Below are 16,282 nucleotides of genomic sequence, written 5' to 3' on the forward strand. Positions count from 1 at the left end.
TATCAGCTCCACTTACCATATAGAAGCACGTTGTAGACCTACAATTACTGACTGTAGTCCATTTGTTTCTCTGCATGCTGTTGTTCAATGGTCAGGACTCTTTCAGGACCACTACAGAGTAGGTATTATTTCGGTGGTGGATCATTCTCAGCACTGCAGTATGTGTTGTGCTGGTATGAGTGGATCAGACACAGCAAGGCCGATGGAGTTTTTAAACACCTTACTTTCCCTGCTGGACTGAGAATAGTCCACCAACCAAACATATATCCAGCCAACAGCGCCCAGTGGGCAGTGTCCTGTGACCACTGATGATGGTCTAGAAGATGACCAACTCAAACAGCAGCAATAGATGAGCGATCGTCTCTGACTTTACATCTACAAGGTGAACCAAGTACGTAGGAGTGTCTAATAGAGTGGACAGTGAGTGGACACGGTATTTAAAAACTCCAGCAGCGCTGCTGTGTTTGATCCACTCACACCAGCACAAAACACACTAACACACCACCACCATGTCAGTGTCACTGCAGTGCTGGGAATGATCCACCACCTAGATAATACCTGCTCTGTAGTGGTCATATGGGGGTCCTGACCATTGGGGGCTAACAAAGCATGCAGAGAAACAGATATACTACAGTCAGTGGAGCTGATAAAATGGACAGTGCGTGTAGAAACAAGGAGGTGGTTTTAATGTTATGGCTGATCGGTGTATAATCTCATAACTGATTCACAAGTGCTTTTACAGAGCACAATGGCAAGCTAAAAAATCCCAAATGTAGTGCCCAGAATATCATACAGAAATAAACATATCAAATTGATATTCGAATTTGAATTTTTACTTGGATCTAGCTCTGTTTTGACGTTACTGGAACGGGTGCATTACAAAAAGTGGATTAAATACTAGAGAAAGAAAATCACCTCAAAATTCTTGAATCTCGAATGCAACTGGGTGTCGAACCACACATCAATAATGGTTTTGAAATGTCTGAAATTTAAGCTCTTAAAATGGCCTTCCACAAGTCCCAACCTCAATGCTACAGATTAAATGTGGACAGTACTGAAAAAGACAATCTGTGCTCAAAAACCATAATATTTAGTTAAACTTTGTTATAACTTTGGTTAAAAGTGTTCAAAGATCCAAACAGAGAGTGAAAAGAACTTCTGAATGTTATTATTAGGTTTGCTGAGTGTAGAATTCTTTATTTTTTAGTGAATCTTAGTGAGTTGCTCTTTATAACTTTTTAAGGAACCAACCGGGCAGCACGGTGGCTAAGTGGGTATCAGCAAGAAGGCCCTGGGTTCGATCCCCAAGTGGGGCGGTCCGGGTCCTTTCTGTGTGGAGTTTGCATGTTCTCCCCGTGTCTGCATGGGTTTCCTCTGGGTGGTCCGTTTTTTTCCCACAGTCTGAAGACATGCAAGTGAGGTGAATTGGAGATACAAAATTGTCCATGACTGTGTTTGATATAACCTTGTGTGACCTGATGAATCTTGTGTATCGAGTAGCAATCGTTCCTGTCATTAATGTAACCAAAGTGTAAAACATGATGTTAAAATGCTAATAAACAAACAAACAAACAAGGAACCAACCAACAAACCCATCAATCAATCAATCAATCAATCAATCAATCAGTTTTTCCTCACCAGTCAGATCTCTGTCTTTGAAAGGATCTTCTATCTCTAATACTCTAGAATGGGCTCTACCATCACACTCTGGCTTCTTATACCTGAAACATAGAAACATGAAAAGCAAACCAATTGTGACACAACATTCATTACGAAATCTGGGAAAGCAATAAAGGAAAAAGCCACACAAGCCAATACATCAATACAAACCTGTAAAAAATACCCTTCTGTCTTATCAACCAAACTGGCCTTTTCTGGGAAGTTGAATAATATAGCTTTGCTTTGGTTTTGTAATCTTGTTGCTTTAATTTAATAATGTCATTGTTACTGACAAAGGAGTGAAAGAAACAGCTGAGTCATTTCCAAAGACCTCTTTAAAAATGTGATGTGTAAATGAATGTGTTTGCTAGAAACCTCAATGGCAGTCATCCCTGTTGCTGCAGCATGTGTATTTCATTTCACTGATCTTTCCGATGAGATTTCTGGTTTTACTTCCAAAAAATGTGCAGGGCTCCAAAAATGAGTGTTTGTGGCATGAGAGTGCCCTTGGTTTAACAATTGTGGTAACAAGAGCTATAAGATCCAAAAGATCCATCCGGCAGTTCAAACACTAAACAAAGAATCAAGCAAGTGTAGACTTGGTGCATGAACTGGAATGAAAACTCTAGACTGAAACAGCAACCTTTTAAAAAGTTTAACATATATATCTAAGCACTTTGTAGTTCTACAATTACTGACTGTAGTCAATCTGTTCCTCTGCAAGCTTTGATAGCTTCTTTCACCCTGTTCTTCAATGGTCAGAACTCTCCCAGGACCACTACAGAGCAGGTATTATTTGGGTGGTGGGTCATTCTCAGCACTGCATTGACATTAACATGGTGGTGGTGTGTTAGTGTGTGTTGTGCTGGTATGAGTGGATCAGACACAGCAGCGCTGCTGGAGTTTTTAAACTCCTCACTGTCACTGATGGACTGAGAAAAGTCCACCAACCAAAAATATCCAGCCAACAGCGCCCCGTGGGCAGCGTCCTGTGACCACTGATGAAGGTGGTCTCTGACTTTACATCTACAAGGTGGACCAACTAGGTAGGAGTGTCAAATAGAGTGGACAGTGAGTGGACAAGGTATTTTAAAACTCCAGCAGTGGGGCTGTGTCTGATCCACTAATACCAGCACAACACACACTAACACACCACCACCATGTCAGTGTCACTTCAGTGCTGAGATTGACCCACCACATAAATAATACCTGCTCTGTGGTGGTTCTGTGGGGCTCCTGACCATTGAAGAACAGGGTAAAAGCAGGCTAAAAAAGTATGTAGAGAAACAGATGGACTACAGTCAGTAATTGTAGAACTTTAAAGTGCTTCTATTTGGTAAGTGGAGCTGATAAAATTGACAGTGAGTGTAGAAACAAGGTTGTATCCTTCTGACCATTACTTACCTGGTCGAGGTTCCAGGAATAGGCCGCCCTGTGTCAACCAGCACACACCAGCAGTAGCCAGTGGACTGGTGGCACTGGACAGGCTTGTACAGTCCCAGCTGCCCACAGTCAGGGATGAAGATGCCTTCTCGCAAATTCAGTCGAGCCTCATCCAGTGCACTCTCTCTCTCCTGGTCACAAGAGGGAACTTTCTCTACAATCCCAAGAAACACAGTCAATATAGTCTGATCATAGTACCTGTATTAGGAATGCATGCATCCTTCAAGTTCTATAGATACACTTATTCAGTTTACCTTGGCTGCTTTTTATATTCTGCACTGACACTGGTCTATTGTTCAACAGAAAAAAAAAATCGACCACCTTGCACCTGCAACACTTACTTTTCCTGTCTGGTTAAAGCCCTGGCATGAGTGGTGGAAAAATATAGATGGATTAGTGTGTTCCTCTGTGCATATAAAATCACTCTATAAAAATCCACTGCTTCCACCTGTTTTAAACACCTCACTGTCACTGCTGGACTGAGAATAGTCCACCAACCTAAAATATCCAGCCAACAGCGCCCCGTGGGCAGCGTCCTGTGACCACTGATGAAGGTCTAGAAGATGACCAACTCAAACGGCAGCAGAAGATGAGCGATTAACTCTGACTTTACATCTACAAGCTGGACCAACTAGGTAGGAGTGTCTAATAGAGTGGACAGTGAGTGGACACGGTATTTTAAAACTCCAGCAGCGCTGCTGTGTCTGATCTACTCATACCAGCACAACACACACCAACACACCACCACCATGTCATTGTCACTGCAGTGCTGAGAATGATCCACCACCTAAATAATACCTGCTCTGTGGTGGTTCTGTGGGGGTCCTGACCATTGGGTGAAAGCAGGCTAAAAAGGTATGCAGAGAAACAGATGGACTACAGGCAGTAATTGTAGAACTACAAAGTGCTTCTATATGGTAAGTGGAGCTGATAAAATGGACAGTGAGTGTAAAAACAAGGAGGTGGTTTTAATGTTATGGCTGATTGGTGTATATTAATAATGGACAAGTCCAGTGCTCAAAAGGTGCAGCAGTACATTAAGCTACGTAGCTCACTATAGCTGGGACCAGGAGTTTGAATCCTTAGCTTGGCTATCGGCCAGTCTGGTGTCTACATACATGACTTGGTAGATCTGGGGGGTGACCACGACCCCATAATAGATTGGTGTCCTGTCCGAGATGAGTTACTCCATAGCACCCAGTGATTCTGAGGAAATTTTTTTTTTCCTTTTTCTCCCACTTTTGCGCATCCAATTTCTGCCCGTCAATCATCCTCTAACTAATGCTGGTCCCTGCTCCTGATTGGGGAGGACGATGCACACGTGCACAGCAATCGAACATCTTATTACCTACACTTGACGAGTGCAGTGCAGTACAGCGCTGTGTACGGAGAGCCACACCCTCTACCGCACTCCTTTCCCATCTCCGTGCAGGCGCCACCAACCAGCCAGCAGAGGTCGAAATCGCACTAGTCTGAGAGAGAGTCCCCATCCGGCTTAATCCCCCGCCCCTATCTGAACAACCGATCGTTGTTCATGTGACCGCTCAGCCTCAGCCGGCAAGCAGAGCCGAGACTCGATACGATGTATTCGAGATCTCAGCTCTGGTGAACAGCGTGTGTTTTTACTGCTGCGCCACCTGAGCGGCAATTCTGAGGAAATTAAACCCACTATGACCCATGTGGTAAAACATGAAAATGAAATGAAATTCGTTGCCAATGACCCTATTATAAGTCATTTATTCAAGTGTTTGTATTTGTGATGTCACCATTTCTGGCTCATAACACCATCAAAATTCAGTGTACAGTAGATTCAAACAAGTTCAAGTGTCTGTTAAAATCAGGGCAGACAGAAGCTTAGTGATGGAAATACACTTAAGAGACAATGTTGACCTTTCTCCAAAGCCTTACACACAACGCCTCCTACTACTTTTCTGCCGTAAATTACCACCACTGACACTTAGAGAACGTTTGTGTAAATGTTTTAATGCCTCATCTCATAAATCTCTATTTAGATTGAGATCCATTTAGAACAGTGTGCACTGCGCTGTGGCCAAGTACAACAGTGCCACATGCTGAAGCTAATCCAGCTAGCGCAAAGCTGAGAGGGGTTACTGGTAATTCATGTCCTGTTTAATCACTTTCCCTGCAGCACTGTCTGTCTGTGGAGACATAATAAAATTATACACACTTCAAACTGTCAAAAAATGGACCAATAAAACAAACGGGTGCTTCTGTAATATATACTGTACATTGGCTTTAAAAAGTGTTGGTATAGAGGCCAAGCCTCCAAAGTCAAACAACAAATGGATCCTATTTGTCAGAGGTTTTGGACTGGGAACTGGCTGACACTATACATAATATTTACATCATGTACGCTATATGGACAAAAGTGTCTAATTTTTGATTAATGTGTTTCAGCCACAACAATTGCTAACAAGTCATGTATATAAAGGAAATTATGGGTCTCAAAACCTAGTGATCTCTCTACATAAACAGCATTTTTCATCATACTGCACGCCCATCCAAAAAGCAGGCTGTCTAAACACCCCAAATCAGAAAAAGTTGGGACAGCATGAAATTCTATTCCTTTTCACCACACTTAATAGACGTTATGGCGTAGAGGAGACCAAGCGATTTAGTGTTTCAGCTTTTATTTTGTCTCATTCTTCCTGCAAACACGTCTTAAAATGTGCAACAGTACGGGGTCGTCGTTGTCGCTTTTTCCATTTAAAAATTCTCCACACATTCTCTATTGAGGACAGGTCAGGACTGCAGGCAGGCCAGTTCAGTACCTGTACCCTCTTCTTCCGCAGCCATGCCTTTGTAATGTGTGCAGCATGTGGTTTTGCATTCTCTTGTTGAAAAATGCATGAACGTCCCTGGAAAAGATGACGTCTTAATGGTAGCATATGTTGCTCTAAGATCTCAATGTACTTTTCTGCATTAATGCTGCCATCACAGAAGTGTAAATTACCTCTACCAAGGGCACTGACACAGCCCCATACCTGACAGACCCTGGCTTTTGAACTTGTTGCTGATTACATTCTGGATGGTCCTGTTCGTCTTTGGTCCGGAGACCATTTATATACCATTTATTCCAAAAAAGGACCTGGAATGCTGATTCATCTGACCACAATACAAGTTTCCACTGTGTGATGGTCCATCCTACATGTCTCAAAGTCGACGCCGCTTTTGGACATGGTAAACAGGCTTCTTTTTAGGTAGGAGGTATATTAACAAATGAAATAAAGTTGACAAAACATTAAATATCTTAGTTTCATCCTGTCTGCAATCAAATAAAAGTCAAAGTAAATGCAAGGAACACTGCATTTTTATTTTATTTGCATTTCCCATACTGTCCCAACTTTTTCTGATTTGGGGTTGTAGATACTTTAAAATGCTGCCTACTGTGATGCCTTATTCTCATTGCTATTCTGTCAGAATAACAAGTGAGCTCTGTGTGCTTCCTCATCTGAGAAGGGAATCCCAGCATTTAGTGACACAACTTTCCTCACAATAAACGTGTACAAGTGTAATTTATTTGAAATTTTGGGTTTGTCAAGGACAAATGAACAATTTTCAGTATACAGATAGAGATGTTAGCTGGCATTCTAGCAGGTTGTCCTGCCACAGTCCATTGGTTTGACTGGTCTAAGGCTGCAGTGGTGGGGGGGTACAGTCAATCACGTAATCACTGTCTGTACTAGTAGTCTGTAGTAGTGCAACTAAATAGTCTGCCTTCAAATGTTTGATGTCAGAATCTTCTCTACTTAGGCAGCTGCCCAGGAAGGTAGCAAAGCAGCCCACTAGGTTTTTAGACAGGCCCAATATGTTCCTAAGTTTGCAACAATAATTTAGCAAGTCGTTTTCTGTTCCCTTTCTCAGCCCCTGTGCACAAAGCAAGGTCTATAAAGACAAGAAGAAAAGTTTGATTTAAAGAAACTCTAGTGACCTGCACAGAGCCCTGACCTCAGCCCCACTGAAGTTTTGGAATAAACTGGAAAATCAATTGGTCAATGCTTTCTTGACCAACATCAGTGCCCAGCCATTCAAATGCTTAGTATATTAAAAAAAGAGAATTTTAAAACTAATATTTAGTAAACCATGCTAAAATTTCTAGGAAAAATAGAAGCAAAGTATGATAAATGGTAGACCATGGAACAAGCCAGCTAAATTCTGCACATTGCCAAGAGAGTGAAAAGCGTGATTTACAACCCAGCCATCTAAAACTAAATGCTCATGTTCAGTGGCGGCTCCTGCCAAATCTCTCAGGGGGGGCAGTTGTTGCGATGAAGGCCAAAGTGACCCGTTCAATGGGTAAATTAAAGCGTAAATAATTAACATCTTAAGTCATCTGTCAGTTTGCCCTCACAAATAACTTTGAACATGGAGAGAGAGCAGCTTTACCATTAATCATAAAATTAAGTAAAGCCTTCACACTAACAATTGAATTCTTCATCAGATAGCATTTTATTTTAGGTGCAGCAGATCCAGAATAAAGATTGGCATCGGGGCTGATGTGCAATGAATAAAGAAGTACAATTAAACAATTGGGGAGATACAATAAGTGCAATCACAATTCACAATTTAAAAATTAAATTAATTGTAAGTAATATGACCCCCCCCCCCCCCCCCTTTGTAGATACTTGCTTGATGTTTAAATTTGGTCTGGGTGGCCCTAATTCTTTAGTTGCTCATTTATCCTGATTACTATGACGACTGAATGACTGATGGAGCTGCTCTAAACTGAGGTAATGGTAGTCAAAGTGACGAGATCGCGACACCAGGTTACGTGTGACGCAAGCACGTAAGCGCGAGCCCTCCCGGAACCCATTCAGATTGTATTGCAGTGCCTGCAGTTCGAAAAAAAGAGCCTTAACGTGAGAGTCTATGAGAGCAATCCGGAGCGATTTTCAGACTGAAATCACCCCAAAAGGGGCGGTACTGTACGGAACACAACTCGACGCTGTTTCAACTACGATATTCAGAGGCAAGACAGACTGTCCAGAACAGTCACAGCTGTGATAGACAAATTTCTTCTCTTTCGCCCTTTGGTGGTGCGTCGCCCGATCGCCCTAAGGAATGAGCCGCCCCTGCTCATGTTTTTGTTTTTGTGTCCTTTTGCAGTAGTATTGGTACTCACACTGACAGTGTTTGTGTTCTGAAACACGCCCGGAGTGACTACAATGTAAACGGCTTGAAGAACACACCAGGCCAGGTAAGAGACGGACCTGTTCCCAGCAGGAGTCTGCCATCTAATTATTAGTATGACTCAAGTCCTGCTTCATGCTTAAGTGCTGTGAAGCGCTCTGACTCCTGTCCCAGCTTCTCAACACCAAATTATTTGGCTCTGTTTATTATCGTGAGTGTGTACTGGCGCCTGAGAAAATCCGCTTTGGCCTTTGACGGTCATTTAATGTTCTATTCCTATAAATTAAATCATCTGCAAAACACTTGAATATCCTTAGTGTGTTTCTACAAGTCATCTTATCAACTTTAGGACAAACAAAAGAGCTCTGCGATGTTCAAACTAAGCAGTATTCTAACATTGTTGTTCCCTCTTTCTCTGCGATGTACCAAACCAGCCTGAAATGGTTTAATACAAACAATCAAACATTTAATGCTTATTAATGCAGTCAAAAGATTGATTGCCTATGTTTCAATGGCATGTTCAATCAGGCATAATATCAGCTCCACTTGCCATATAGAAGCACTTTGTAGTTCTACAATCACTGACAGCAGTCCAGTTTCTCTACATACTTTTTTAGACTGCGTTCACCCTGTTCTTCAATGGTCAGGACCACCACAGAGTAGGTATTATTTGGGTGTTGGATCATACTCAGCACTGCAGTGACACTGACATGGTGGTGGTGTGTTAGTGTGTGTTGTGCTGGTATGAGTGGATCAGACACAGCAATGCTGATGGAGTTGTTAAACACCTCACTGTCACTGCTGGACTGAGAATAGTCCACAAACCAAAAATGTCCTGTGACCACTGATGAAGATCTAGAAGACGACCAACTCAAACAGCAGCAATAGATGAGTGATCGTCTGACTTTACATCTACAAAGTGGACCATATAGGTAGGAGTGGACACGGTATTTAAAAACTCCAGCAGCGCTGCTGTGTCTGATCCACTCATACCAGCACAACACACACTAACACACCATTACCATGACATTGTCACTGCACTGCTGAGAATCATCCACCACCTAAATAATATCTTCTCTGTGGGGGTCCTGACCATTGAAAAACAGGGTGAAAGCAGGTCTAGAAATAGATGGACTACAGTCAGTAATTGTAGAACTACAAAGTGCTTCTATATGGTAAGTGGAGCTGATAAAATGGACAGAGTGTAGAAACAAGGAGATGGTCATAATGTTACGCCTGATCGGTGTATATCAAGCTAATGATCAGGTGTCCAAATACCTTTGCCCATATAGTGTATGTCTTGGAATTTCAATGATTTCTGTATTTTCTTTCTCTGAGTAAATGATTAAAGCATAATATGTGTCAAGAAATGTGCATACAAAAACATATCTATTACTTAAATTGATTTGCTGGTTTAAGCCAAATGATTAAAAAGTTGGGACAGTATAAAAAATGGAAATAAAAAACAGACATCAATGGTTTGCAAATCAGTTTATGTTGTGTATTTAATAAAATCCAGTACAAAAACAAAATGTTCAGTCTTTTAAATAGTCAACTTTAATTTAGTTTTGGTCTATATAAACTTATTTTAAATTTGATAGCTGCAAAACATTCCAAAAAAGTTGGGACCACTGTGTTACATCACCTGTCCTTTTGCCAGTGTTCTGTATTCATTTAGAAACTAAGGACACTATTCGCTGTTGTAAAAAGAGATTAAGTAGCTGCCAGTCTGTGGTACCTATTGTTGCACACTATACAAACTATACACCGATCAGCCATAACATTAAAACCACCTCCTTGTTTCTACACTCACTGTCTATTTTATCAGCTCCACTTACCACACAGAAGCATTTTGTAGTTCTAAAATTACTGACTGTAGTCCATCTGTTTCTCTACATACTTTTTTAACCTGCTTTCACTCTGTTCTTCAATGGTCAGGACCCCCACAGGACCACCACAGAGCAGGTATTATTTAGGTGGTGGATCATTCTCAGAACTGCAGTGACACTGACATGGTGGTGGTGTGTTAGTGTGTGTTGTGCTGGTATGAGTGGATCAGACACAGCAGTGCTGCTGGAGTTTTTAAATACCGTGTCCACTCACTGTCCACTCTATTAGACACTCCTACCTAGTTGGTCCACCTTGTAGATGTAAAGTCAGAGATGATTGCTCATCTATTGCTGCTGTTTGAGTTGGTCGTCTTCTAGACCTTCATCAGTGGTCACAGGACGCTGCCCATGGGGCGCTGTTGGCTGGATATATTTTTGTTTGGTGGACTATTCTCAGTCCAGTAGTGACAGTGAGGTGTTTAAAAACTCCATCAGCGCTGCTGTGTCTGATCCACTCATACCAGCACAACACACACTAACACACCACCACCATGTCATTGTCACTGCAGTGCTGAGAATCAACCACCACCTAAATAATACCTGCTCTGTGGTGGTCCTAGGGGGGTCCTGACCATTGAAGAACAGCATGAAAGGGGGCTAACAAAGCATGCAGAGAAACAGATGGACTACAGTCAGTATTTGTAGATCTACGAAGTGCTTCTATATGGTCAGTGGAGCTGATAAAATGGACAATGTGTGTAGAAACAATGAGGTGGATACATGCAATATAAATACACTGTCCTCAGTCAATTAAGCTTTACAATGCCACAAGCCTGAAGGCTGCAATACAAGACAGAGAACCATACTTCCTCTTCTTCCATGTAATTAGCAGTAAACTGCGGTTAAGCTTTAGGTGCTTTTAAAAAACATGGAATTCTAGCTTGTATTGCAGACTCAAAGCTGATTGTGATGGAAAGCCTTCTTCTTAACTGGTCAGTGACACTTGTGTTCCAGAAAGATCTACTTCATAGCAGGATTGCATGTCATGGATTACATCACTTGGATTACATCTGACTATCAAAACAAAGTTTCTCTTTGCATATAATGCAGTTAGCCATTTACAAAGTTGATCTATTTTTTTCTAATATATTAAACTTTAATAAGAAAGTAGAATGAAATAAAATGTAGTGATTTTTAATATAATACAGATTTTAAAGTTCTGAATATTGGCTGATGCTGATTTAATACTGACATCCTTACTATAACTGAGCCAACTGCCTTTAGGCTTTTGTTGCCAAGTTATGAGAAATATCAGATGTGATGACAGCTTGCTGTAGGACAATGTGTCCTACGATCAGTGCAAGATCTGGTTTCTGTTAGTCAACACCACACAACACTGATCAGCCATAACATTAAAACCACCTCCAGGTTTTATTGTAGTTCTACAATTACTGACTGTAGTCAATCTATTTATCTACATACTTTTTTAACCTGCTTTCACCCTGTTATTCAATGGTCAGGACCCCCACAGGACCACCACAGAGCAGGTATTATTTAGGTGGTGGATCATTCTCAGCACTGCAGTGACACTGACATGGTGGTGGTGTGTTAGTGTGTGTTGTGCTGGTATGAGTGGATCAGACACAGCAGCGCTGCTGGAGTTTTTAAATACCGTGTCCACTAACTGTCCACTCTATTAGACACTCCTATCTAGTTGGTACATCATGTAGATGTAAAGTCAGAGACGATCACTTATCTAGACTTTCATCAGTGGTCACAGGATGCTGCCCATGGAGCGCTGTTGGCTGGATATTTTTGGTTGGTGGACTATTCTCAGTCCAGCAGTGACAGTGAGGTGTTTAAAAACTCCATCAGCATTGCTGTGTCTGATCCACTCATACCAGTACAACACATGTCAGTGTCACTGCAGTGCTGAGAATGATCCAACACCCAAATAATACCTACTCTGTAGTGGTCCTGTGGGGGTCCTGACCCCTAAAGAACAGGGTGAAAGCAGGCTAAAAAAGTATGTAGAGAAGATGGACTACAGTCAGTAATTGTAGAACTACAAAGTGCTTCTATATGGTAAGTGGAGCTGATAAAATGGACAGTGAGTGTAGAAACAAGGAGGTGGTCATAATGTTATGATCGGTGTAAATTGGTGGATTGAAGGACTAAGAAGACAAAGAAGATGAGGTTGGTTGGGCTTCACACCATGAACTCATCCCCTAATCGCACTGCCCCTCCACTGGCTGCACTTGGCAGGTCGTTATTATTATATTACAATATTTATATGTATATAATATACAGTATATATGAAATTTGTTGAGGGGGCCCAAAAAAATGTTTGCACTGGGGCCCATGAGCTCCTAGTAACGCCATCGTACATGTTCTGACAAGTATAAATAATATTTTTTTTCAACAGTATAGACTAAAGGTGTCTAAAAAAAGGCATTTTATGTATTCAATGAAAATGGACACCAGCAAAGAATTAGACAGCTCTTTCATACAACCCAAAGAATCTTCTATTAGCACACAGTACTTTTAGGCAAACAAAATGCACTCATTTTTGTGGGTGAAATATCAATTCCAAAGTTACTACCTGACAGCAAAAACATCCCTTGTGACCCAGCACATAGCCTTGGGCTTCTGTGTATAAATAAAGCACATCTTTAAACAAGCTCGACAGCCTCTATATCTCCCACAAAACTAACACCACATGCCACCGAGGATTAAGGACCGATGTTCTGCTCATCCTTTTTAGAAAAATCAACTGCTAATCAGAAACAGGAGGTTCAAAAGAAGCCCAAGGAGCTTTCAACACCAGTGTTCTCATGTTGCACTAATCAAGTGTTTGTTGCATCCCAAAATGCCCAAAGAAATTTAAGACAGCAAAGAGAATAAACAATTTTGCTTGTTTTCTTCATTTTAAAGCAACGTAATCTATAAACTCACAATGTTTTACCACCATCACATTCCAAAATGATTCTTCACGGGATACTGAGATTACACATGCAAATGCACTGCAAACATTGACTTTTAGAAAATAAATTACATGCCTTCAACATTGTGGCGTCCCTGTGTTTGGTGTAAAGAACCAAAAATGGGCAGCACAGAGCCATGACCTCCCCACTGAACACCTTCAATATGAATTTCAATATGAATTGCAATCCAGGTGTAACGTTAGTGTCTGCAAATGCTCTCTTAACTGAACAATTATATACTGAAAAAAATCTAACCCAGATTCTCGTAACCCATGCTGTTGTGTGGCGAGTGCTCTACCAGCAAGATGCATACAACACTGCATAATGAAACAAATCTTAAGACTCACCTGGCTTCCTGCTGCTGGAGTTATTCCGGTCGCCTTCCACCTTGATCAGCAGTGGGGGGGCTGTGATCCCTGTAGACCATGAACCATGAAAAAAGACAAATTACCATTAGTACATCTGGACTTGCATGTAATGAGCAGTACAGACTTTGAGCTTGTAAATAATGCATTGTCCAGTGCCTTGCAGAGTTTCAACCTTTGTCAGAAGTGGATTTTGCAAATTAGCTTAGTATTATACCCTCACTAAATTGAATAGAGTGTCAAGAGCAAGAGAAGGTTGAAACTCTGCATGGCAGTGGCAGTGGTCTTCCAGGACTGAAGCTGGAATTTACTCATTCAGAAGCTGGACTTACTTTCACTGTCTCTGATGAGATGGGTCCCCATGGTGGGTGTGGGTTTGGAGCCATCATCTGGGTTTAGTGTGAGAAAGAACCGGAAAGAGACTACCATTATTGAGGTTAATACAATCTACTCTCCAGAAGTGTTGAATGGTTGGGATTTGCACATGGCCCGGCCAAGAGCACACACAACAAGAAAGAGAGAAAGTAGAGAGTTTATAGTCATAGTACAAAGAAAGAATAGAAAGAGTATAGACATGTAGTATACACAATGTAGCCAGAAATATGTAGACATCCCTTGTAATTATTAAATTTTGATATTTAAGCCACACCAATTGCTACCAACTGTTTGCAACAGTTGTTGCTGCATGATTGGTCCATAGAAAACATGGACCAAACACTTTAGTGACCCCCAACTCCAATGAACACCTTTGGGATCCATTGGAGCATTGACCATTGACTGTTAGCCAGGCATCCTTGTCCATACTCTTTTAAATGAATGTGGATTATTTCCCACATATATTTCAAAATCTTGAGAAAAGCCTTCACAAACAAGCTCATGATCAGGTGTCCACATACTTTTGGCCTATACTGTACACAGACAATAATATACATACAGTATATAGTTTATTATCTTAACCTTTCACATCTTCACTCAAACATACATACACACAACTGAGCACACATTAAGTCTTTAGTAAGACCTATTATATGCCAGATCTATTTATACGGTACTGTTTATTCTCACAGTAAGCATTTCATTAAGGCCCAGTTTACATGTTCTTTATACATGTTCTCTGTAGTGTCCTACTGTACTTACCTGAAAAGGTGGTATTGCATTCTACCCTCTCTTCTTTTGGGCCTCGTCAAGAGTTTGGACGACAAGGCTAAAGCTAGAGGCTAGAGGAAGCTGGTTTAGGTGGCTGGGTCACACAAGGGCACTTCACTCAAGGACATCACAATCAAACACTTCACCAAAATATGATATTCTATTATTAGTGTAATAACCGTGGTGATGCATTGTTACATACAGGGAGTGGACAAAGTATCACAATATATCACAATGTATTCTAATTCAGGGTTTAAAGATGTTTAAATCTGGTGATTGGGGACGCCATCAAAGGTCCCCAATATATCAAAAATTGTACATTTTCTTGCATTGGGCGGATGCTTTTAATATAAAATATTAGCATTTATTGGCATTTTAATTAATATACATATTTTCATAAATGAACTGTCACCTCACAGCAAGAAGGTCCTGGTTTCCATCCCCAGGTGGGGCGGTCCGGGTCCTTTCTGTTTGGAGTTTGCATGTTCACCCCGTGTCTGCGTGGGTTTCCTCCGGGAGCTCAGGTTTCCTCCCACAGTCAAAAAACATGCAGTCAAGTTAATTGAAGATACTGAATTGCCCTATAAGTGAATGGGTGTGTGTATGTGTGTGTGTATGTGTGTCTGCCCTGCAATGGACTGGCGTCCCATCCAGGGTGTTACTGTGTGCCTTGCGCCCATTGAAAAGCTGGGATAGGCTCCAGCACCCTACTCTAACCCCCCGCGACCCTAATTGGATAAGCGGATAAGAAAATGAATGAATGAATGAATGAATTTTCATAAATATCCTGGTCAAGGTGATAGTGGGTGTGGTTTTACCAAGAAACACTGGGAACAAGGCAGGAATATCCTGGACAGGCCAGCAATCCATCACAGGGCTTCAGCCATATCCCCCTCAGACATAGACAATCAGGTCTGTGTAGATGCTTGGTCAGCAAATAGCACTGTTAAGCTGTGGTGGGCTAGCATAACAGACCACTGCACCACCTGTGTGCCCTAGGGTAGTTCTTCTAAAACTGAAATTTATAATAACAATATACCCACTTTATCAGAGTAAACTACACAGAGAGGACAGAACAGTGTGTTACAAGATCCAGGGCAAAAGCTTTAACATACCTTAAAGTATACCCCCCTCGTGTCATACTCTATTCTGGCTTTGTGTATTAAACCTCTGGCCACACTCTTACCCCAGGGTCGGGTCCATAAATGACAACCTGGTTTTTTTTCCCAAAGTAAAAGCTGAAAGGCTGTGTCCTGGCTGCTGTTAACATCTGGATGAATGGTTTAAGATTTCACAGTGTGCCGTGGCAGAGAGCAGGGCAGGAAGGTTCAATTTAGGCTTTAATCAGTGTCAACTCTTCACGCTAGCTGTGAAAGCTAACAGGAATATATTTTTATTGTTTATGGTTCCAAGAAGTACCTACTTAAACAAACTCGAGCCTGGCGTCAGGCTCAGCACAGATGAGACTACTAGTACAATAGGGAATGTGTAGCAAGCTGACTACAGTAGGATTAAATACTGAAGTGCTCCTCCATGCTGGAGCAGACACTACTGACAATTTAATGACATTTAAAGTTGATATTCAGATATTGTCCATTTTGACGTCACTGTTAATGTGTCTAGTTACCCACATATCAAATACCAAAATAATAATAATAATAATATTAGGGCTGGCTCGATACCACTTTTGTCCGAAATGTCCGAA

At 41.4% G+C, this 16,282-nt stretch overlaps 1 protein-coding gene across 6 annotated transcripts in view; it reads right to left on the reverse strand.

Annotated features, from left to right (window-relative positions):
- The window catches only part of smoc1 (SPARC related modular calcium binding 1), an 83,395-nt gene that overhangs the window by 29,575 nt on the left and 37,538 nt on the right, over positions 1-16,282 (reverse strand). For 4 of the 6 annotated variants that reach the window (XM_063007086.1, XM_063007084.1, XM_063007082.1 and 1 more), the window contains 4 exons: positions 13,764-13,853; positions 13,414-13,482; positions 3,064-3,256; positions 1,639-1,721 (listed from right to left, as the gene is read on the reverse strand). In XM_063007086.1, the coding sequence (XP_062863156.1) occupies positions 1,639-1,721; positions 3,064-3,256; positions 13,414-13,482; positions 13,764-13,853 (435 nt within the window). The remainder of the gene's footprint in view (positions 1-1,638; positions 1,722-3,063; positions 3,257-13,413; positions 13,483-13,763; positions 13,854-16,282) is intronic. The other 2 variants (XM_063007087.1, XM_063007085.1) reach the window with 1 other exon arrangement.

The sequence above is a fragment of the Trichomycterus rosablanca genome, chromosome 13 (genome assembly GCF_030014385.1).
Source record: "Trichomycterus rosablanca isolate fTriRos1 chromosome 13, fTriRos1.hap1, whole genome shotgun sequence".
Lineage (NCBI taxonomy): Eukaryota > Metazoa > Chordata > Actinopteri > Siluriformes > Trichomycteridae > Trichomycterus > Trichomycterus rosablanca.